Raw genomic sequence first — 24,126 nt, 5'->3', positions numbered from 1 at the left:
AAACCCTGATATAATTTACTTGCTTGCCCTTTCATGAAATGTTTTGTGTAACTTGAATAACTAAGATACATTAGGTGTACAAGAGTTTAAACTATTGATTCCTGTTATGGTTCCAAAGCTATTTAAACTGCACATTTTTTTTATGCCATTAATTTTTAATGAACAACATTGCAATAAAGTGAAGTAAAATTCTTAGATTTAAATTCAACAAAACCATTGTATCAGTCATCAATTAATTGAGATGGGTCACAACTCTAGGCGCATATTTTAACCCAAATAAATATGAGTGAAGGATGAGTGTAGAATGGTGTGAGATAATCTTTGTAGCTTTGTTACTGATTTAGGCCGGGCGCCAAACGGGTTGAGTATGCACTGAAAGTCTGACAAAATATGACTTTTGATTAATGTTGGGGACATCTAGTAGATGAAAAAATCGATGATGTCGCATTTCTAGGGTGGTCACAACTCGGGGGGGAAGTTGCGCGGGTCATCGGTTTACGTTTCCGCGTCTAACTCTCAAACGGTTAATGATAGAAAGGTGGTTTAAGCATCTATCAACGCCTAAATATATTGCCCTTCAAAAAGGTTATTACAACCTTTCTTCTATCTCTTATGCTTTAGGCCTCAATTAACTTTTATTGCAAAAATTAAAATTTAAAACTACTTTAAAATCAAATATTGGAAATATTGTACATGTTTAAGACATGTTACAGAAGATTTATGGTTAGAAAAACTAACAAATAGTACAAAAACACAAAGTTTAAGAAAATCTGTGCAAAAAAAACACAGCTACGTTCATAGTTGGGAAAGTTAGTCAAAATTTCTAACTAGTTAGAAGTTAGAAGTTAGTCCCATGAAAAGAAACTGATTGAAGTTACTAGTTAGTTGGTTTAAAAAGTAACTGATAGAAGTTATTAGTTAGTTGAAAAACTAACTGATAGAAAATAAAGTTAGTTTTCGACATTCGTAGAAGATAGCTGTTTGTTGGACAGGACAGTTGTTTTAAAGGATTTAATATGTAATGAAATAATGACACATCTTTGGTTACTAATTGTGTTTTAATTAAATACTAGAATGATTTTAGCACAGGCTCGGTAATATCAGTACAGTCATTTTTTCGTTTGCGACCCTTTTTTTCAATTTTTTCATTGAAATCCAAAATCTTAGAAGGATGTGTGGCCTAAAAAACAATTTGAATAATTAACACTAAGTAATAGTACAGTACACTGTGTTTTCATAGCAATGATAATTATGCCCTAAAATGGAAGCCAAATATTGTTAATCGCAGCATAAAATAATTGATGAAATCTGACTTGTTAGTCAATTTAAACAAATCTTGAAAAATCCCACAATTGCAAGTATTGCAACATGTTATTAATAAATACTTTTGCTACAAAAATTACTATCGGGGAAATAAATATGTGTACTCGAGTTTGAGCCAAAATATCTCTGAGATGAATTACCCGATTTTGTTGAAACAAAATTAAATATAAGGTTCATTAATAACATATATGTGCATTTACAAAATTGTATTCGCAGTAGTTTTTATGTTGCCGTTAATTTTTAAAACGTATGCTTACATCGTTAATAAGACACTGAAAATTTCGTTCAAAATACCATAGTGTTTGCCGTGACACAAGTAATAACACCAATAACACCAATATGACAGATTTTAGATTTATAATGCGAACAAAGGTGGATTTTAAACAGATTTACATTTGTAAACAAAAATTTCTCCAGTGACTGGCAGCGGGCCGGGTCGCCTGATATTTGTACCATATTTCCCAGCCGGGCGGGAGCGCGTGCGCCACTGCGACGTTGCCGATGTGCGTGTATATTTATAGTTAACTTACTGTTTTATGATGTAACATAAATTTACTAACAAAATATTCACTAGAACCATGAAACAAATACGTCACAATAAGTTAACTTCAAATATGCACGATGATATTTTGAACGTAATTTTCAGTGCCTTATTAACGATGTTAGCATACGTTTTAAAAATTAACAGTAGTATAAAAACTACTGTGAATAAATTTTTTTTAATGCATGGAAATGTTAACAATGAACCTACCAATAACCCATAAAAATTTCAGAAAGATTGGCTCAGTGGTTTGTTTAAAAATACATTTTTAACTTCAGTGTTAGTGCAAAGTTACTTAAAACCCGGTACTTTTTAGGATCTTTCAACTAACTATATACATTTTTCTGGTGAACGGAAATTTTTTAATTGACACCACGTAAAATTTATTTAAACCAGCTTATACTTAACTTTTGTTTCAACAAAATCGGATCAATAATCTCTGAGAGATTTAGGCTTAAACTCGAGGGCACATATTTATTTCCCCGACAAAGGTGATACAAATCTTGTCATCACTCTGTATTCAATAGTTCAAAAACAAATAGTGATCATCTCACCTTTCCTGACATAAACATTACTTTCGATACACAAACATAAGTTACAGCTGAAGTTCCCGGTTAGGTTAAACTCAAAACACAGTTTGTTGACGTTCAATTAGTTGAATGTTACTGTAAAATTAATTGTACAGCCGTATTGTGTTTAACTTAGAAACAATTAATGTATTACGAAATATCAGATACTTTTTAAAGGCTGATGAAGTAGTTTTCCCAGTGTGATAAAAGTATAGTTAACTCCTAGTTTTGAAAGTGACCTATTTGTGGCGAGATAGTGTTTATAAGAGCATGGGAAAAGCATTGAGAAAAACACTATAACTGTACTTAAAAATATAAATTATATTCATTAAAAAAATTTATAATCCCTTAAAGTTAACAACGAGACCATCATACTTTTTCTCCACTTACCTACCTTAATATGCGCTCTCAAATTCGAAGCACTTGTGACTGATGCTTTAATTATTTTTGTTTTGGGTAAACACAATACACATTTCAACGCTAGTCGAACGTTTTCATTTTTTTCAACTTGTTGGAATATTGTTCAAAGAAAAAACAACAGAAACAAAGAATTGTTGGAATATGTCACTTAAGTTTGGCCACTTAATATCACACTCGCCCGCCATTGGAAACCAATATTATTAATCTACTGTACTTAATCAACACTGTTCACCTTAATAACTATTGTATAACAAATTTTTTACTATCACTAAAATATGTATACCGACAAGACAACCAAAAACACTTGGGCGAAAACAAATGAACTAACACCTGTCACGGTCAACGGTCAGATAAGATAATGAACTTCGACTGAAGTGAAGACATTGTTTTGACACTTGAGATTACATATCAATCGCCAAACAAACACCCCCCTTCCCACCCTTCGGTGCTTGGGGTGTTGTTATTGGCTGCCATTGTCCCGCCCCCTGGGTCCGCTGCATACCAAAGCGACTGGACTTTGACTTTCTCTTTTCCCACCCCCCACGTTGTTTGTCACAAGGGCGCTGACCTCTCACGTACGCTCGCAACCCTCACTGAACACGTCAAATAAATAACCCGTAGGCTATTGGAAACACTTTCGCCTGACCAAAAACTTAAGGATTTAAAACCAGCGAATATATTATCTATTCGCTGGCTATAAAACTAACTGAGTAGAAGTTATTTCGAGCTCTTTTTAAAAAGTATCGACTAAAATAGAAGTTAGCCGAAAAAACGAACGAATAGCGCTATTCGTTAATATTTCTATTCGTTTTTCCCAAGTATGGCTACGTTTAATTACAAGAGTAAACGTGGAAGATTCGTAGTAGTATCGAGGTGCGCATGGATGGTACGTAGCCCACAGTCAATATAGGTTTGATGTTGTAAGTAACTATGGGAAAGCTGAATTTTTCTATGCTGTTAGACCATGTTGAGATGAGCATTTTCCCAAAAGTCCCCACTCCTACCCCCTTGTGCTTTCCTCTAACCCCCCCCCCCCTCCTTTTTAGATAAATTTACAGTCTCTTATAAATTAAGCTATAACTTTAAAACGGGTAAGGATAATAACGCAATCTTTTATTAATCATTTTGCGTTACGATAATATACAAAAAGAATTATTAGATAAATAAATATTTAAAAAGAATTATTATTATATTTCCAAATGTTTCTGGGGCGTATCAAAAATATTTAGTTCAAAAATACTATCCAAAAACACAAAATTAAGAATCTATAAAACTTTAATTCAACCAGTGCTTTTATATGGTTCGGAAACCTGGACATTAACTAAAAATCATGAAAACAAACTTATAATTTTTGAGAACAAAATTTTGAGGAAGATTTTCGGACCTATAAATGAAGAAGGTATGTGGCGAATAAGAAAAAACCGAGAGCTCCGAGAACTGTACAAAGAACCGGACATTGTAGCCATAGTGAAGAGTAGACGACTGAGATGGGCAGGCCATGTAGAAAGAAGGGAAGAAGAAAGTATGCTTAAGAAGATCGCCAATGGACAACCACGAGGCACTCGCCCGCTAGGAAGACCGAAGTTGAGATGGAGAGACCAAGTCCAGAAGGACCTACGCAGAGTGGGGGCATCTCTTGACATGGCGGCAGATCGGCAGCAGTGGAGGCAACTTGTTGGCGAGGCCAAAAACCTTCTTAGGTTTGAGTGGCCAAGGAGGTAAGGTAATTATAGATTTCTGAAGAAGAAGAAGTGTTAATTGTAATAAAATATCAATACAGTGTTTTTTATTTAAATGCAAAGAACAATGGTCAAAGACCGTCTGTTTTGTAATTGATATACTGATTTTAAAATATTTTAAAACAGTTTAAAAGAGTTCATGAATCACATACAATTATTCATAAAATAAACTGATTTCCACTACAGAATATACACAAATAGAACTACATACTAATAAAGATCAGATAACAATTGAATGAATAATAAAATTTAAATGTAGCCTACTGAGAATCTGAATTTTTCCTACAAACTGTTAATAATTCATAAAACAAACCTGTTACTTTTATAATTTACTTTGATAGATACTTAACAAACAATATTTTATAAATTTTTTTAATTACGTAGATTTTTCCCACTTTTGTATTTATATCTCAATTCTTAAATTTAATAACTAAACTCCATTATCAATTCCCACCCTTTACTCCACGCCTCTTTAAGATAATTTCTAAGTGCCCGCCAATCTTTGCCATTTAAAAATTCAAAAAACTCATATTCATTTAAATATAACTTGTTAAACCAAAATTGACGTATCTTTTTTTAAATTGGACATTCTGTATATAAAAGGGTACACGTTTTTATCCCGGTTGAGATTACATAGTGAACATACATAAATTAGATTTTCCATATAGAGTTAACTTTTAGACGACCCCCTTTATTTGTAAAAAATGTTTTTAGGGATGGTTACAAATTAAAAAAAAATATATTCACCATTTTCCAATATGGCCAACAACTTTGTTATTTCTTATGGAATACGCTGTATTTTAGGATTCTTTTAGAATTTAAATGCTATTTTTAAACGTTTTTATTCGTGACATTTTTTCTCTAAACCTACCCCATTTAGGAGTTAGAGCGTGTTATATCTAAAAGATAGGCTTGTGGTGTACATTCGGCATCCTGTAGCTTATAAACGACTAAGTTGAGAGAGAAAGTGCAAAGAATAAATAAGTCACATATAAGTCCTCGTTAAAAAAATATATAAAATACGTTAAAAATACTGATTTTGTTGTTTTAAAAATGGCCACCATTTTCAAAAATGGTAGCTTACTTTGATATTGGAACAATTTATTTTATGGTTTTTTTAATGTAGATGTGATTTGAAAACTTGTTTATTCTTTGTATTTTCGCTCTTAAACTTACTCATTTATGAGCTACAGGATGCAGGATGTACAGTACTCACAAACCATTTCTTCTTCGATGTAACTCCTATACAAGTAGCTTTAGAGAAAAGTCCCATAAGAAGTTAACTCTATATCTTATAATAAAAAAGTTATCTATTGGTTCACTTTAGGTGAGACACCCTGTATAATAAAATGAGGCTCCGGCGTACAGCAGCAAATGCATGATATTCATTCTTATGTATCCACTACAGTCTGTATATGTACTGAATAAGATACATAACGTTAATATAATCTATATAAAGCGGCAAATTCAAATACAAAAACCATAATATACGTATTTTTTTTCATTGTTGTGGTGCACAAAAAAGCCAGAGTCCTGTAAAATCAATATACTGTACTATCTATAACGAATATATGCAAACAAACTGTTAATAACTATGTATCATTTTAAAGAGTAAACTATGCACCCCAAATTTTATATCAAACATTTTGTTGTGCGACCTCGTATAAAAAATCTACAAGGAAAAGTTTCATAAATTAATCCGTAAAATAATTTTTTATGTATATGATATTTTTTAACTATGAATATGTAGGATACCATGGTAAATACTTTTTTTGTAGAATATCGTAACGCAAAATTAAAAGATTGCGTTATTATCCGTACCCGTTTTAAAGTTATAGCTTAGTTTCTAAGAGACTGTAAATTTATCTAAAAATGGAGGGGGGGTAGAGGAAAGCATAAGGGGGTAGGAGTGGGGACTTTTGGGAAAATGCTCATCTCAACATGGTCTAACAGCATAGAAAAATTCAGCTTTCCCATAGTTACTTACAACATCAAACCTATATTGACTGTGGGCTACGTACCATCCATGCGCACCTCGATACTACTACGAATTTTCCACGTTTACTCTTACGTAATTAAACGTAGCTCTGTTATTTTTGCACAGATTTCCTTAAACTTTGTGTTTTTGTACTATTTGTTAGTTTTTCTAACCATAAATCTTCTGTAACATGTCTTAAACGCATACAATATTTCCAATATTTGAATTTAAAGTAGTTTTAAATTTTAATTTTTGCAATAAAAGTTGATTGAGGCCTAAAGCATAAGAGATAGAAGAAAGGTTGTAATAACCTTTTTGAAGGACAATATATTTAGGCGTTGATAGACGCTTTTCTCCTTTTTTCACCTTTCTATAATTAACCGTTTGAGAGTTAGACACGGAAACGTAAACCGATGACCCGCGCAACTTCCCCCCCTCCCCCCGAGTTGTGACCACCCTAAAAATGTGACATCATCGATTTTTTTCATCTACTAGATGTCCCCAACAATAATCAAAAGTCAAATTTTGTCAGACTTCCAGTGCATACTCAACCCGTTTAGCGCCTGGACTAATTATAGTTGCAGCTGTTTCAGTAGTCAGGATCATTTATTTAATGTCCAATGATCAGGGATAGCTTGATCCAGTTTAGAACCGTCAAAAAGCTACTGACTTTTCTCAGGATTGAACCAGCGACCTTTTGATTGCTAGGCAAGCACTGTAACAAATCAGTTACCCAGCCAGTATTTTTAACTAAAACAATCATAAAAATCTTTGTTGTAATCTAAAACCTAAAATCAAATTAGGTTATTCTCTATGTCTACTTTCCATTAACGCATTTATAAATCACAATAAACATAATACAGTCTTCTATTTATTATAAAAAAAACTTAATTTATCTAGCAAGTGATAAGCACTCAAATTTGGAAAGTGTAATTTACAAGGTAACTACAATAAATTTTCAACACAAAGTGGAATCCTAAAGCAGTCAGGTTTTACAAATAGCTACCCTTTGATAGAGTACTCAGGGTTTTTCTCTAAGTATTCCCGCAGTTTTGAGGGGTAGTCTGTCATAACCCCAGTGACACCGAGTTGAAATGCTCTCTCATACTCATCTTCATCATTTAGCACCCAGATATAAACCTTGAACAAGTAGAGAGGTTAATACAGTATTAGGCCTACAAAGCATCTGATTGGGTAAAAGTTCAATTGATGGATTTTCTTTTTTGAGTTGCACCTTATATCTTACATTTTGCTACTGTTTGCTAATCCTACTGTGTATGTGTGTGTCTAAAAAATCTTTGTTCAAAGTAATCTTGTTTTATAGATTTAAAAGGGTTAAACCATTAATCATTATAATGGAAGATTTAAATTTATCTTTTTACATTTTCAAGAATTTTGTACCAATATTAAGCACCAGTGTAAAATTCAGTTTGTGAGCAATCTAACAGTAAATAAAACTACTTTTCACCACACTACACAGTAAGTAAGATTTCAGGTTTCTGTGGTCTTTGTAGACAAGAAATTCGTTGGTGATTGGTGAATTTACTGTACTGGTACTCCAGCTGATTTCACCAGGCTCTTTCTGTAAACAACTTACATTCACTTATCTTATATTCACATGTACATGGCACTATTACAAAAAAGTATCATCTTTCACTGATAGAACTGGACATTCCATCCCCATTTTAAGGTTGTCGCCAGGTTTTATGTCATAAATGGGATGTAGTTAAAGTGAGTAATCAACAAATTGTGCTGATGTAAATTACTGATTTCTGATTTACTGATGTAAATATTCAGAATATTAAACAAATTCTAAATGATAGGACGACTTATTTGTTAGCTATAGCATCTTTTATGTCATGTCAACTATCTCACAACAAAAATAAGGTAGAATAGTATATTTCGTACCTAGGGCCGAAATGAGGTTTTGCCGGCTCGATACAAAACTATCGAGAGCTGCAAAACCCTTTCGGCCCATGGTACAAACGCTATTTTTCACTACACTATAGAAAATTGAGAAAATAAATACAATAAATGCACACAACTTTAACTTTAAGGATATGTGAAGAAATATTTAGAGAAATCAGCAAAAATAATAAATAGTTGCTAGACAGCGGTGACAATAAATTAAGTCTATTGCTTTAATACTTTACTTTCTTATGAAATGGCGACCATACAATGTAGGTATTTTAAGCCAAGTATGAATGGAGATGAGTGTAGGATGAGTGGCGCGATCTTGTAGTCTTGTTAGTGACTAAGGCCGACATACCTTAGACACAGCTGTTAATTAATAGCAATGCATATAGATACTGTTTGTGTAAATATAGACCGGCAGCAGGTTAGCATATATTTCGGTGCTCACCGCAAGGAGTGCCATGTAGTTACGGCACACACCGCTGCAGCGTCTGCTGTTAGCATACAGCTCCTGTGCTCCTCGCCTGCAGCGGTGTGCGCCGTAACTACACGGCACTCATAGTGGTGGGCGCCAGAACCTTCTTTTGAAAGACTATATTTATTCTATTTGTCTATGATTTAACATGCATTCATGTTTTAAGTAAATATACCAGATGTAAATAATATACCAGCTGATTTTCGGCCTTAGGGATGTAAAAACCTGCTCGGTCCCCAAATGAATGTAGCTTTCAGCCTCCAATTAACGTTTGTAAAACGGCCTTTGGACAACAAAAATATCATAGTGTGATAGTGTGAATAACGAGAGTTTTCTACCTGTATTCCTCGATCCTGAAGATGTTTGAACAAGGATCGTCTGATGAGAAGAAAGTCAGTGAGACGGAGAAGCAATGACGGGAATGGCAACAACCCATCAGAATCTGGTTCCTTGTCCAGCCTTCTGCAAATCGAGTGTGAGTTGATTTTGTATTTTAAAGTATGTTTTTTAGCCCTCCAGGAAGTTATGGTCTTCAATAGAAATCTTTAACAAGCGAGTGTTTACATTTAATCAGTCACACTTACTTCTTACCATACGTCATGTTTCATTAATCATTTAATCAACCAGTATTACACGTTTTAAGTCTCATAAAAGGTATCCATTACCCCCAAAGGTCAGGAGCATAAAACCCAATTTCATAATACCCGCTATCTCCCCCCCCCCCCCTTCGTAACTTAACAACCTGCCCCCTTCCCACTAAAAAAAATCAAGGATTTACCAGGGTAAAAATATAAACAAACCAGTTAATTGTCAATACTGAATGTTAATGTCAAACTTTAAGTGTATGTAGGGTACCGAGTAATATTTCCTCTATAGTCCTCGCCACCCTAAGTTGAGGCAGCCCAAGGTTGCACTACATATACGGCGTGTGGCCTTGGGCTGCCTCAAGTTAGGGTGGCGAGGACTATAGCTGATATATTCGTCTCGTTATAGTAGTTTACGCAACGATCGCGTAAAGACTATTTACGTGAGTTTCGTACACTACTTTACCTGCCTGCGCTTTTTAATTACAACAATCACTACTCAAAACTTCTTTCCGTTTATATCCTCTCATTGCCACTGATTGTGATACATCAACTCATTGTACCAACCACTCATTAACGATTAAATTGGTCTTAACAGCTGATAAGTTGACGTTCGAAACATTACAATTTTACTTCTTTTCTCTCAACCCTTGAACCTCATTGGTCCATTACTAGTTTTGTAAAGTAAATAAAAGACAACGCTGTAAAGTAAGTAAACAATACTGTAAAGTGAATCTTTTCAATTCTAAGAAATGAACTGGTTAAGGCAAGTTTAAAATTCAGTCGTAGGTAAAATATTTTACAGTACAACACAGAATTTACAATTTTTTCATTTCACTTTTATTGTGTTACTAGCTGTTGTACCCGTGCTTTGCAATGGGAAGAGCACACAAAATAGAAATATTTCAATCTTTACATCTGTTGCATATAATAGTTACACATCCCCCAACACTTTTGGAAACAAAATTCAACTTTAATGGCCTTAATAGAAACGTTTAGGTTATGACTCTTAAATCTGGTAAGTAGTGGATACCACCATTTCATCTCCCTTAATAACATATCTTTTTATTTATTATTGACATTTTAAATTTCAATTTCGAAGTTACTACTAATTATTAAATTTAAATGAACATTTTTTTTATTTCACTCTTCTTTATATTAAATCACAAATCCTTCCATCTTCAGTTTCTTCATTCACAATAAATCATTAGCAAAACTAAGTCAGCTGTTATAAACTTTAGAAATATTGCTATGCCTTTTCAATACAGTCTTTTGAAATATTAAAGAAACTATATCTATAGGTACTATAACAAATTTTAAACAAATAATTTAGCATTAAAGACAGCAGACGAAACTAATATGATTATCAAAGCATCAAGGACTAAACAATTTAACAGCAAATACAGTATATGTTTCATTGCATCTCTGAACTCTACAAAAATATGAACAAACAACTTAATATACAAACCAGTTCTTTTTAATCAGTTCCATCGTCCATTGGCTTTACATTTTCACACTTACCATAAAGTAAACATAGTAACAGATATTTCATTGATTTTAGAAACAAAAGAACACTTTGTACTGCTTAGTTTTATGATATTTTCCTTGGTTTAATTTAATCAGTGGTGTGGCAAAACACAAATAATAAATGTATCAAATAAAGTAAATGTGAACTGAAAGCTATGTTAAGATAAAATTAGAGTATTTTGTATTATCATTTGATAATTAATTATAGTTACACATATACAACAGATTTAAAAAAACAAAAATCAAGTACTGTACAATTTAGTTATTGATGATATTTATTAGTTTAATTTATGCATAGGTTTAGCAAAACACAATAACTTAATTTACCTAAATATACATATAAAAAACAATGTGATGTGCAAGTTATGTTAAGTTAATCTAACACATGTTAAGGAGTTAGAATTTATTCGGTGGGGCACACGGAAGATTTCTCAGGTGCCGTTTGACGTCACTAACTGCTGCGTCTGAAGAAACAGACAATTTTATAATTTTTCTATTATTAAATTAAACTGTCATAACCTAACCAAACGTGCTGATAAAGGAAAAATCGAATGAAAGTTTACTAATCTAAAAAATAGTTTTGTTTATAAAATAAAATTATAAATGCCTAAAATTCAATTTTTTATTTTTTTTTATTATAAAATTAAACTGTCATAACCTAACCAAACCAAACAAACTTGCTGATATGAAAAAAATTGTTGACAAAAAGTTAGTGCTATCGGCGGGATTCGAACACGGTACGTCCGGATTATAAGCCCGCCACGCTATCCACTACACCACCGAGGCCGATGACTCAAATCCGTATCGGTGCGGTATTGGTGTTCCCTCAAAGTGACGTCAGCAGTTAGTGACGTCAAACGGCACCTGAGAAATCTTCCGTGTGCCGTTTCGGAATTTATTTAAAGTAGCCTCCAAATTCATATAAAACATCTATACATTGTAATTTTCATACTGTTTCCATGAATTCATATTAATAACATTATTTTCATAACTTTAGATGCTTAAAAAAAATCCAAAGCAGAGCCGGAGTTGATACAGCAACGGTTATAGAATCTTTTTTTTTATATAATCATTGACACAGTTTTAGAATAAATAATCCATGATAAAAGGTTAGATTAAAATAAACCTACCTCATAGTTATGGAAAATATTATATTTAATTTCTTTGTATCAGCTATCTGAAATTGTGAAATACGCAGTTTAGCAGTTCTTCTTGTTTACTAATAAAAGGTTAAATACCTGTAGTACTTGTCCGTGATCCTGTGTTTTAGGTCAGCGACCCAGGTTTCGAACCTAAAGGTTCATTTTCAAGCTGATACCATGGTTAAACTCCTTCTAAACACATAAATCCTCTTCATAACTGTGAAGAGTCGTTGAAGACACGAATACGAACACGAAAACACAAACATTTAACAAAATTGGCCAATTAAAATAATACTGGTGCGGTAGCGTGCGTGGTGTAGCCGGCAAAAGATGAGTCATGACTGGGCACGCGTACGCGTCGATGTCGGAGCGTGACGTATGTGCCCCCTACCACTCCCGTTGTCGTCAGATCCTCGCATCACATTGACACTGCCATCTATCATATCTATTGCTGTATTGTAGATTAAATTTGACTCGAAGGATAATTTTTCATTGAGCAAATGGGTAGGACTGTTTTTAGATGATCGGTATATTTCGAACTCTTCGATGGTGTTCATATGTTTGCCTTTTCTGCAATAATGCAATATGTCCAGATTGGTATTAATGTCGGTGTAATTATGGTTTGTGTCTATCAAATGATTTGCGAAGGTAGATTTAGTAGATTTTTTAGGCAGGTGTTCTTTAAATCTTTGCGTAAACAAACGAGCTGTTTGTCCAATGTAAGAATAAGAATAAGAATAAGAAATATTTATTTCCATTGATCTTTATAAAAGAAATAGGACACGTCATTGTTATACATAGTTACAAGGTGATTCAGTGTTTACAGTACAAAATATCTAAATTTAAATAGCCACTTACATGAAGATAAAAGCTTTATTTCAACTTACTCTTCAAAATCTAATATTTATTTCACAACTTAAAACTCATCAATTTTGTAAAAGGGATTTTTAACAATCCAGTCATACAGTTTATTTTTAAAAATACTGTAAGAAACTAATTTTGCTTCTTCAGGCAGCTTATTAAAAAACATTATAGAATTTAATTTATGTGAATGTTTGGTTATTGCCAATCTGTGCTGCAATATATCTATTTTATCCCTACCTCTTGTATAGTGATTGTGTACGTCTTTTCGGAAAGAGAATTGATCTAAGTTTGACTTTGTATATATTAGAATTTGGAATATATAAAGATTTACTATGGTTGGTATCCTGAAATTAATGAAAAGAGGTTTACAATGTGTAGTGTATCTGAGCATTCTCCAGCAATGCTTCGAACCGCCTTTTTCTGGAGTAAAAGGATGTCATTAATATGTGGAGAGTGGCCCCACAAAATAAGACCATATAGTATGTGCGATTGAAAGAGTCCAAAATACGCCAATCTTAAATATTCTTGACTAACAAAATCCTTAAGTTTCCACAGCAAGCACCTCACTCTTAAAATTTTGTTACAAACAGATTTTATGTGTGATGACCAATTTAATTTTGAATCCAAATTAAATCCTAAAAGTTTAACTGATTCAAATTTTACCTCTGTTTTAAGACTGATTGTTATATATTGTGATTTGTCAGAATTACAAGATAGTCTGTTTGCAGAAAACCAATCATATGCTCTATGTTCAGCCTCTTGACTAATTAAGCGCAGGGTTGTTAAATTAGAATGGTTGGCGAGTAAAGTTGTATCATCCGCATATATAACAGATTGTGTATTTATATTTATAGGAAGATCATTAATGTAGACGTTAAAGAAAAATGGCCCTAGTACAGAGCCCTGAGGAACACCGGTTTCAACTTTTTCAGTTTTAGAACATTTATTTTTAATTGATACCAATTGAAGTCTATTACATAAATACGAAGAAATTAGAAGCATGGCATCATTAGTGATGCCATAAAAACGTAGTTTGTTAGTTAGGATATCAAAAGGAACCGTGTCAAAAGCTTTACTTAAATCACATAAAACTAATGACACAGATTCCTTCTTTTCTAAAGTTTCGAGAGAATGGTCAACTAAAGTGAGAATTGCTGAGGTTGTGGATTTACCTTGACGAAAGCCGAATTGGGAGTTTGACAATAGGTTATTTGTTTCAAAGTAATTATTTAATTGATTATACATTACTGCTTCAAATATTTTGGAAAAAATAGGAACGAGTGAAATAGGCCGATAATTTTGAACCATTTTTTTATCACCTTTTTTGAATATTGGGATTACTTTAGATATTTTGAGGGATGGAGAAAAATATCCCTCCCTCATACAGGTATTCAATATAAAAGCAAGAGGGTAGCTAATAAAACCTATAGTCTTTTTCAAAATATTATTAGAAATCCAATAATAATCCATTGATTTAGAATTTGTTAATTTAGCAACAACTTTAATTATATCCGATGATGAGACCTCTGACCAAGAAAATGTTGTATTTGTTGAGTTGTTTCCTAAAAAATCTTCTGCTTTGTAAGGGCTTTGTGGTATTACTTTACTTAATTCTTTTATTGAATCTAAAAAATATGAATTCATTTCATCTGGGTCAAGTATGGCATCTTGACTATGAGTTGGTGAATGCTCATCTTTAATTACCGCCCAGGCAGCACGACATGGGTTGGAAGCATTACTGATGAAGTGCTCAACCGCGTTCTTTTTGGCAAGAGTCATTTTATTTCTATAGAATCTTTTATGGTTCATATAAACATTATAAGCTGCCTGAGTTAGCTCAGAACCTGTAGATCTTAAGTTTTTATAGACAGTAAAGTACTTGAGCATATCATTCTTAATTATTCTAAGCTCAGGAGTATACCATTTTATAAGCTTATTATTTTTATTATTTTTAGGTTGCCTGTCCGTTACTTTGACCAATGGGGAACAATTGTGCCATAAATTCACATATCTTTTAAAAAAAACTATCAAACAAATGTTCAACACTAATTTTGTTATGTTTATAATCATCAATCATTTCCCACCTTTCCTCTCTTAAGTAAGAAATAAATAAGTTTAAATTTTGGTCATTTTGCTTTCTGATAAATACACTAGAGGCTTTGTAATCAAGGCTATTTTTACTTGTGTTTGATGTAGTAACCATTTCAAATAAGAGTGGAGTGTGATCTGCAAAACAGTTTTCATCACACTTCACACTATATAGGTTTTCATTAAAGTTAACAATAACATTATCTATACAGGCATTACCTCTAGTAGGCTGAAAATTTGTGATAAAAAGATTAAGAGATCTGAGTATATTGCTGAATTTTACAAACCTTAAATCATTATCAGATGGCCTGGCCATTTCAATATTAAAATCCCCTGCCACTATTATTTTGGATCTATTTTTTAGTATCTTTCTGATTGCCTCTTCAAACTGTTCAAAAAATATATTGATGTCCCCATTTGGAGATCTGTAAATACTTAAGATTAATATATTTTCATCTATTAACTTAATACAACAAAGCTCAAAGTCAACTTCAGAGTAAAACTGTGATACATCTATAATAGAGAATTTTATACCATCCCTGACATAAATTCCAACCCCCCCATTATTTTTTGAAGCTCTACAAATTACATTAGCTGGTATAAAATTTTTTGGTACATATAAATCAATTTGTTCTTGTTTAAGCCAGTGTTCAGAAACACAAATTAAATTAATATTATTTTTTTCACTAACAGATTCAAGGTACAACTCATTGTTTCTTAAACATTGAACATTGACTTGCATCAATCTAAAAAACCCCTGCTCATATTAGGATCACCACTCAAATCAACACTTTTCATTTTTTCATGCACTTCACTAGGGGAAGAGGCTTGGTTGGGTATTTTGGATGAGTGGGGTGTTTGGATGGAATGTTCAATTGGAGAGGACTGTGGGAATAAAGTACATTCAGGTTGCTGAGGTGCTTGGTAGAAATCAGTACTATTCGGAGTGGACGTTACGGTAGGATGGTGTGCCAGGCTTTTGGAGGATAATGACTCTTGAAAGAGTTCTGAGGGAGGGATCTGTGTAAGGTATGATGGATATATTGAAGTAGATGGATGTTGTGGTAGTTGTGTAACAGTAGGATATGATGAGGATTGCAATTGTTGGAGTCTTGGAAGACAATTAGAGGAGGTCGATGAAGAAGACAGCCGCAGTTGGTGCTCAGTGGGAAGATCTTGCTGCATCTGTTGCACGGTAGTTTCAGGTATTTTTGGTGATGTCATCTGAGGAAGACTTGCTGTAGGTTGAGTCTCTTGAAGCTTTGTTGAGATTTGTAGTTTCAAGGTCTTGACAAATTCCTCGTGTGTAAGACCTCTCCAAAGGACTCTTTGTGCCTTTTGACTGTAGGAGATGATGTAAACTGATGCCCCTGTTGAACGATGGAAGTTTACGATGTTTTGTGTGAAGTGTTGTGGTTCAATCAGATCTCGCACACATCCCATTGCTGAACAAATTAGTGTTTTCAGACCTTTGGACTTAAAATCTTGCTCAAGCTGACTGAAAGCTTCATCATATTGATTTTTGGAAGGCTTACCATGATATTTATCTTTTGTAATGAGGCTATATACTGTAGGACCGTTTTCTATTTTTTTGATATGCCAAATACTTGTTTATAAGGTTGCAAGCTTGAGGTCTACCAAAACTATTCCTGAACACCACTGCTACCCCTGCCGACATGTGCTTTTCATCTTCAAAGTCAGCGGATATGGTGTGAGCCAGTGCTACTGACGAGTCATTTCTAAACTTGTTTATAACCTCTCTCATATTTTCCTCCAGAACAGATACACCTTTATGACTCATAGGCGCTTTACTGGAGTTCACAGGTTTGTTTGGTTTATCTGAGATACTCTTCTTTTTGTAGATAAGGCTGAACACAATCTCCGCCACTTTAGCTTTACCCTTTTTATTCATGTGAAGCCCATGAGTTGTAAAAAAGTGTCGAGGAAGCATGTGCAGTGGCAAGAGTTTAAGTTCTGGATATCTCTTGGCAATCAACTCAATTTCTGAATTTACTTGGGCGATTTTCAAATCAAGTTCAGGCTGATCATGTCGCATAGGTATTGTAGCAAGTATCAGGTTGGTATGTTTTGTATCTTCTATTAACTTTAAAATCTCTTCAATCAGTTGATTTACACTTATATTTTCGATATTATTTGTGCCTGCTATGACTAATAGATTGTCACTTTTTTTAAATTCCTTTGTGTGATTTTTAACTTCTTCAACAACTTTATCAAATTTTGCGCCTGGTCTGACAAAAGAACACACATTGTCTGGGATTCTTTGTTGAACTAAGTTACCGAGGAGCTTGCCGTGACTGTCTGATAACATTATAAACTTGTTTCTACCATCATTGCTCTTCTGTTTTGTTATTTTTCTGATGTTATAGGCACTATTACTGGGTTGGGTTGCTGGTTTTTTGTTTATAACAAGATCATAGTTTAAATGTTCAGATGATTTATCATCAATTGTACTAGAGGAGGGAGAAAGCACGTTAAATCTGTTTTCACTCTCAATACTAGGAGTATGAGGCATGATACTTTTACTAGCTCTTGTTACTGTTTTCCATGTATTTCCTGAAGGTGTAGAACTGCTGAGGGTAGGGTAACAACGAATGCAGACTGTTTTAGATTTTAATTTAGTTATTTCCTCCTCCAAAATCTTAATGTCATTTTGAAGGCTATCAACAACAGCTTGAAGACTTAAATTTTCAGATTTATATTTATTAAGTTCTTGTAACAAAATTCTACTATGGAAGTTGCTGGTTGTACAGTGTTCTTCTTGATTTAATTCCTTTTCAACTGTACAGCTTTTTTCTGTCAGAGAAATTAGTTGAGAATTTTGATCGTTTAGGCCTGTATTTGTAGACTCATCAGAGTTTGCTGGTATTTTATTTTGATTTTCCTTCTGAGTACTATGAAATGGTGTTTTATTCATATTTTTAGAGGATGGAAGAGTTGTTTTTGGTGATAGATTTCTCGATTCATAGAGTTTACGGAATTCTGTTAATGCCTGTTTATAATTTTCTCTGTGCTTCATTGCTACAGATTCAACTGGGTATTTAAACTTATTGTCTTGGTATTTTTTCGTTTTGAAGATATGTTCAAACGAAAATTCTCCCTCATCCATTTCTTATGGACGTTACGTAGTTTGAACATTTTTTAAGATAATTTTTTTTATATCTCCAGTTTTTACAAACGCTTGCAGTTTGTTTTAGCCTTAAAATATTCGGGGATACGAGCTAGAAACCCTAACACAATATTAAATTTAACTTTTTAGAAATAAGTTTTTATTAAAAGATGCATATCTCGGGTTGCTAATATGTCACCAAGTTCTTTCTTGTCTCAAATTGCTCAGTGGATGTTTGGCTTCAATTTTATGTCTCACTTAATAAAATCTGACAAATTTAAAATGAGGCATGAATCTTTATTTAACAGTAAATTATTTCATTTACAAAATTTGTCTTTAGTTTAGGGCATTTATCCCCAATTCTAATTACTCCCAATAAGTAATCCATACCTTAAACAAAGTCAATAATGTTAATATTTATTTTAGACTGTAAAGATTTTTGGGAGTTATTTAGAATTGGAGATATATGTCTAAACTAAAGACAAATTTATAAAAACTAACAATCTACTGTTAAATAAAGATTCATGACTCAATTAAAATTTATCAGATTTTATTAAATGGTTAATAAAATTAAAGCCAAAGATTCACTGAGTAATTTGAGACCAGAATGAACTTGGTGACATATTAACATCCCGAGATATACATCTTTTAATAAAAACTTATATCTAAAAAGTTAAATTTAATAGTGTTAGAATTCGTAGATCGTTTCTAAATCATCCGATTTTAATGATCAATAGCTCAAATTTTTAAACCCATTCATCACAGAATATTTTAAGGCTAGAACAAACTGCAAGCGTTAGTAAAAACTGAAGATATTAGAAAAATGATCTAAAAAAATGTTCAAATTACGAAACTTCCATAAGAAATGTATGGGGGTACGACTTTTTGTTTTTTAGTCTTTTTGCATTGCCTGTTGTTATATGTTTACTATTTCATACTATAGTATTCGTGTTTACTGTTTCCTATAGTAGTTATTTTTCACATTTTTGTTCAAACGTCTGAGAATAATGTCATTGAGTTTATAATCAATGATAATGTCCTTCTTGGTGAAAAACTCGTACTACCGTACAGTATCTGACCGCCAACCCTAGAGTGATTATTGAATATGGTCCATTCTTCTTTTATGACCCATTGCGCAACTGTGGGTAAACAGAACGGACTGTCTTGTTCTGCTTCTTTAGGGGAGTGCCAGATCAATGAATGTAAGAACATTGAAACAAAATGATAACAGTTATTAAAATGAAAAGTTTCTCCAAGAAAACTTATTAAATTTAGTTATTTTTGTGTAACTATGGAAACCAAAATGTACATACAAATATGGCCTTGTCGTTTTAATACAGTCTATTCTTGTATTTATTTGATATTTCAACATCCAATCTGATATTTGATTTATGTATATGTGCTTTCCGTTATCCCATACCACCAAAAGTCTTAAAACAAATATCACAAAAATTTGAAAATTGTCCTCCATTTTGAATTTGATTTTTTTGTGATTTCCCATGGTCGGATTTTGTCGGATTTTGAGTATGTTATAAAGCACTATTTTCTGTGTTGAATACCACTTCAATCGCTTGTGAAGCAATTTTGCCCAGGTTTAAGGGTAAATTGTTGGATTTTGCCTGGACTATAATAAAAAACAATATTCCAAACACATCAGAATCAACCTGCAGAAACACTAAAGAATTCATTAGTAAAATACAGTCCAAAGAAGTAACAGACAGATGTACACTGGCCACAATAGATGTCGAAAACATGTACGGCAATATCCCAAGAAAAGTAGCCTTATAAATCCTAAGAAATAGACTAGTTACTTCAAACAATTTTTCTGAAGAAGAAATAAACGACATAATCAAAATCACCACTATAGTTACAGAACAAAACTACTTCACCTATAAAAATAGAACATATTACGACTCAAAAGGATTACCAATGGGAGGCCCATTATCCGCCACATTGGCTGAACTTTACATGCAAAATTTTGAGGAGAAGCATATCCTATCAGACAACAACCCCTACTTCAACAAAATTTAATTCTTCGCTAGATATGTAGATGATGCATTTATAATACTTAATGGTAACCAACGACAAGCTACCCTCATCCTTAATTACCTCAACAAAATTCACACCAACATAAAGTTTAAAATGGAAACAGAAAATAATAAATCCATAAACTACCTGGACCTTAAGATATTAAAAAATAACTCTAATTTGGAATCTACAGAAAACCCACACAGACCGACCTTGTAATTCCTGCAGATTCTAATCACCCATACAACCAAAAGCTGGCAGCATTCTGTTCCTTGGTTTACATACTCCTAAACTACAACCTAAGCAAGAATGAATAAACGAAAGAAAAAAGCATAATTAAAAACATTGCCAAAAACAACGGATACGATCCCGCAATAGTCGACACAATAATCAACAAAATGAATAAGAAAATAAATTAAATACATCCAATCACAACTAATGACACATCTAATGCCGAATCCACAAAACCAAAATATGTTTCCATCCAATACTTTGACAAAACAACGGAAAAGATTGGAAGAGTATTCAGAAAAGCAGGATACAATCCAGCATATAAAGTTAAAACCAACCCGGTACCAAATTATAGTTTAAATGTCACCACAGTCCAATCCATAGCAGAACAAAAGGGTGTTTACAAAATCACATGCTCCCCCTGCGATAAACAATACATTGGTAACTAATAGAAACTTTTGATAAACGCTTCAAAGAACACAACTCCGGCCATCATAATAACCCTTCTTCAATGGTAGCCAAACACCTCAAACTAAATCCTACCCACAAAATAACTTTCCCGGACTCATTAACAGTATTAAACCACACTAGTTCAAAAACAATAGCTAAAGTACAAGAGAGCTATCAGATTTACAAACACGTCAACAACAATGGACCAGACAACTTACTGCACAAAAAAGAAGAGTACAATAGTTCAATCATCTTTAAAACCATTTATGATATAGAAAATACTGCACCAACCGGCAACATTGTAAATTCACGAACGATTTGGCAACCCCGCAATAGAGAAAGTTTCCTACCCCAACAAAGCCTAGACCCGAACCTGCAAAACCAACCATCCCCGGCAGTAAGTCAGTGAACATAGACAAAGACAGTGTGATCAGTGGTTCCGGCCCGTCGCGCGTCCGCGCTCGCGTTCGCGAAGCCGCCGTGACGTAAACGTGCCAATCTTGTGAAATGTGTATAAACTGTATAAATATGTAAATAGAACTTCAAGGCTCCCTGAAGATGCCACACACTGTGGTGAAATATATTGGAGAACTATAACTTCATACCTGCAAGAACAAAGGCTTAAGGTAACTAGTTCAAAAATTAAATATTATTATAAGTTATTTTTCTTTTTTTTTGCAAGAAATCTATTGTAATTAAAATGTTTATACTATCAAGAGGAATTGATATAAAGAATGAAGAGGCAACAGTGAAAACAAGTTTTAACTTTTCTGTCGTTCTGCCATGCTATATATTACTTCTTTTATGCCAAGTGTTCGCATCTGTACCTGCAGAATATGTTGAAATTAGGAAACAAGATGGATTTCAATAAACACCAGTTATTTACCACCAACGGGTTCTTCACCATTGCAGTGGCGGATATAGAACAGTTACAAGGGGGGGGGGGGGCGAACCGGGGGGTCTGGGGGCACCCCCTGAAAAATTTGTGTGAACTAAGTTCCCAAAATGACAGTTGTATACCATTTCTTTGTCCAAAGTTAGTCTGACAAATTATTTTACGCAATGTGTATGCACTACCGTATTACATGCAGTAAATATACAGACTGTCCCAAAAGTCCCGGACCGGTTTAATATTTTCCAAACGACAACAGATAAATCAATAAGATTTGGTACATCAACACCACACCTAAAAATCTACTTTTTTAAGGAAATATCGAATTTCTGTCACATCATGGGAACGTCCCGCAAGGAGTCAGAAGGAAATCTTAAATAGAAGCATAGGTTGACATGTACATCAAATTAAAGGTCTTTACTAGCAGAATATATTGCTGCAAATTTGAACTCAAACGGACAACCAAGTCAAGAATGACAGTGGTTCAAAGATTCATTTAATTTGCATTTGGGGGCACAGCCCTAGGAATCGGAAAAAAATTGTTAACGTAAGCATAGGTCGATATGCACATCAAATTAAAGGTCTTCACTAGTAGATTACAATGCCGTAAATTCAAGCTCAAAAGAACACCTGAGTAAAAAATGGCAGTCGTTCAAAGATTCAAAATGGCAGGTTCAGGAAATCTTTGAACGGCCGCCATTTTGTAACGGGTGGTCCTTTTGAGGCGCGGTTTCCGGCATTGAACTCTGCTATCTAAGCCCTTTAAACTGATGTGCATATTAACCTATGCTTCTATTTAAGATTTCCTTCTGACTCCTTGTGGGACGTCCCCATGATATGACAGAAAATTGATAGTTCCTTAAAAAAGTAGATTTTTAAGTCTGGTGTTGATGTGCAAAATATTATTGATTTATCTGTTGTCGTTTAGAAAATATCAAACCGGTCCGGGACTTTTGGGACAGTCTGTATATATATATGTATGCCCAAAGGGGGGGTGGCCGCCCCCCCTCTGGATCCGCCACTGAACCATCGTGCGTTCTAAAAAGTTCTAGACGGGTGTTTGGACGGACATGACTATAGAGCAGGTGCTCATTTGCCTAGTGAAAAGCTATTAGCTAATGAAAAGTTTGACTTGGGACCGTGGTGTAACTGACACCGTGCTCACCCGATGGACACTAGGAATGATATAATTTATCTGTAGAATATAAGTGCTGAGGTTGAAGAGTAGGCCTACTGCAGTGTTAAGGCACATACATTTGGATACTTACTTTCTTACTTGGATACTTGTCTTCTATATCTTTGACCGTGGTTACGGATAGACTAAGGCTGTGGCGGAAATTTCATCCCGGCATGATACAACTGAGTAGTATGTAGAAATGAGACCCTCACGAGTTACTCGAGTTGAAGCGAATACAGAGAAGCTGTGTGACTGGTTACTTCGTCACCCGCCTCCATTCCCTAATACTGATTTTATAATGTTCTTAAGCAGTGGAATTGTTGGAAGGAAACTGTCAACTGTCATGTGGCTAGAGATATTGGCAATGAAGCGATGTTGAGAGTTTTATGAGAAAAATATGAATAAGTCAGATACAAAGGGAAGAATAAAGTAGTATCTCTTTCTTCTGAAGTTAATACAGACACTGTTGGCAATATGACAAGGTGACTATTGGCCCCCTCACACTGTTTGACAGGTTATGCGTTCTGAAGCAGTCGGATGAAGAATTAAAGCACTTCTTCACACATGGATTTTCACCATTACCCTTGTCTCAATTGAATGAAAAACTAAATTATATTTCACACATCCAAACGTCTCAAGTTAGTCATACAAGTCAATCTTCAACTGATACCCCTACAGGACGAGTCCATGTCCAAAGTACAAGGATCATCCAATCACAGACGCATTCGCCCTCAGTGTTCTCCAACCTGCTTCCGCGGCGATACAATTAAATAAATACCGTTCGTCACAGGCCTGTGTTCTATCCCCGAGAACCATTTATTGTAACAATGTACGTGTGTGTTTATGTAGATACAATAGATTTATTTCCATAAAAAAATGTTATAACACAATCTGTTCTTGAGATGAAATAAATTAGTTTATTTCTTATTATGGTTCTTTTATAAAACTTGACAAAATTTAATAGCTTGAAACTTAAAATACAAGCATTTAGGGAAGATTTTATGAACCTTGACGAGGGATATCTCTCAATGTGTTAGGCCTATAATCACCATTTTGG

General features: G+C 33.8%; 1 protein-coding gene across 2 annotated transcripts in view; it reads right to left on the bottom strand.

Moving 5' to 3' along the window:
• Positions 1 to 951: 951 nt before the first annotated feature.
• LOC128987058 (lysophospholipase D GDPD1-like) overlaps positions 952 to 24,126 on the bottom strand; it is a 97,883-nt gene continuing 74,708 nt past the window's right edge. Inside the window, exons 7-9 of one of the 2 annotated variants that reach the window (XM_054407728.1) lie at positions 9,298 to 9,421; positions 7,577 to 7,710; positions 952 to 1,180 (exon numbers count right to left, since the gene is read on the bottom strand). In XM_054407728.1, coding sequence (XP_054263703.1) covers positions 1,081 to 1,180; positions 7,577 to 7,710; positions 9,298 to 9,421 — 358 coding nt within the window. In that variant the 3' untranslated portion in view covers positions 952 to 1,080. Of the gene's footprint in view, positions 1,181 to 7,576; positions 7,711 to 7,987; positions 8,153 to 9,297; positions 9,422 to 24,126 lie in introns of those variants that run through there. The other variant, XM_054407729.1, reaches the window with a different exon arrangement.

Source organism: Macrosteles quadrilineatus, unplaced genomic scaffold (genome assembly GCF_028750875.1).
Source record: "Macrosteles quadrilineatus isolate MER2022 unplaced genomic scaffold, UCM_ALF_1.0 Scaffold_2__2_contigs__length_208266976, whole genome shotgun sequence".
In the NCBI taxonomy this organism is placed as follows: domain Eukaryota; kingdom Metazoa; phylum Arthropoda; class Insecta; order Hemiptera; family Cicadellidae; genus Macrosteles; species Macrosteles quadrilineatus.
Note: the sequence above shows the minus strand (reverse complement) of the source record. Positions and strands in the feature narration are given on the sequence as shown.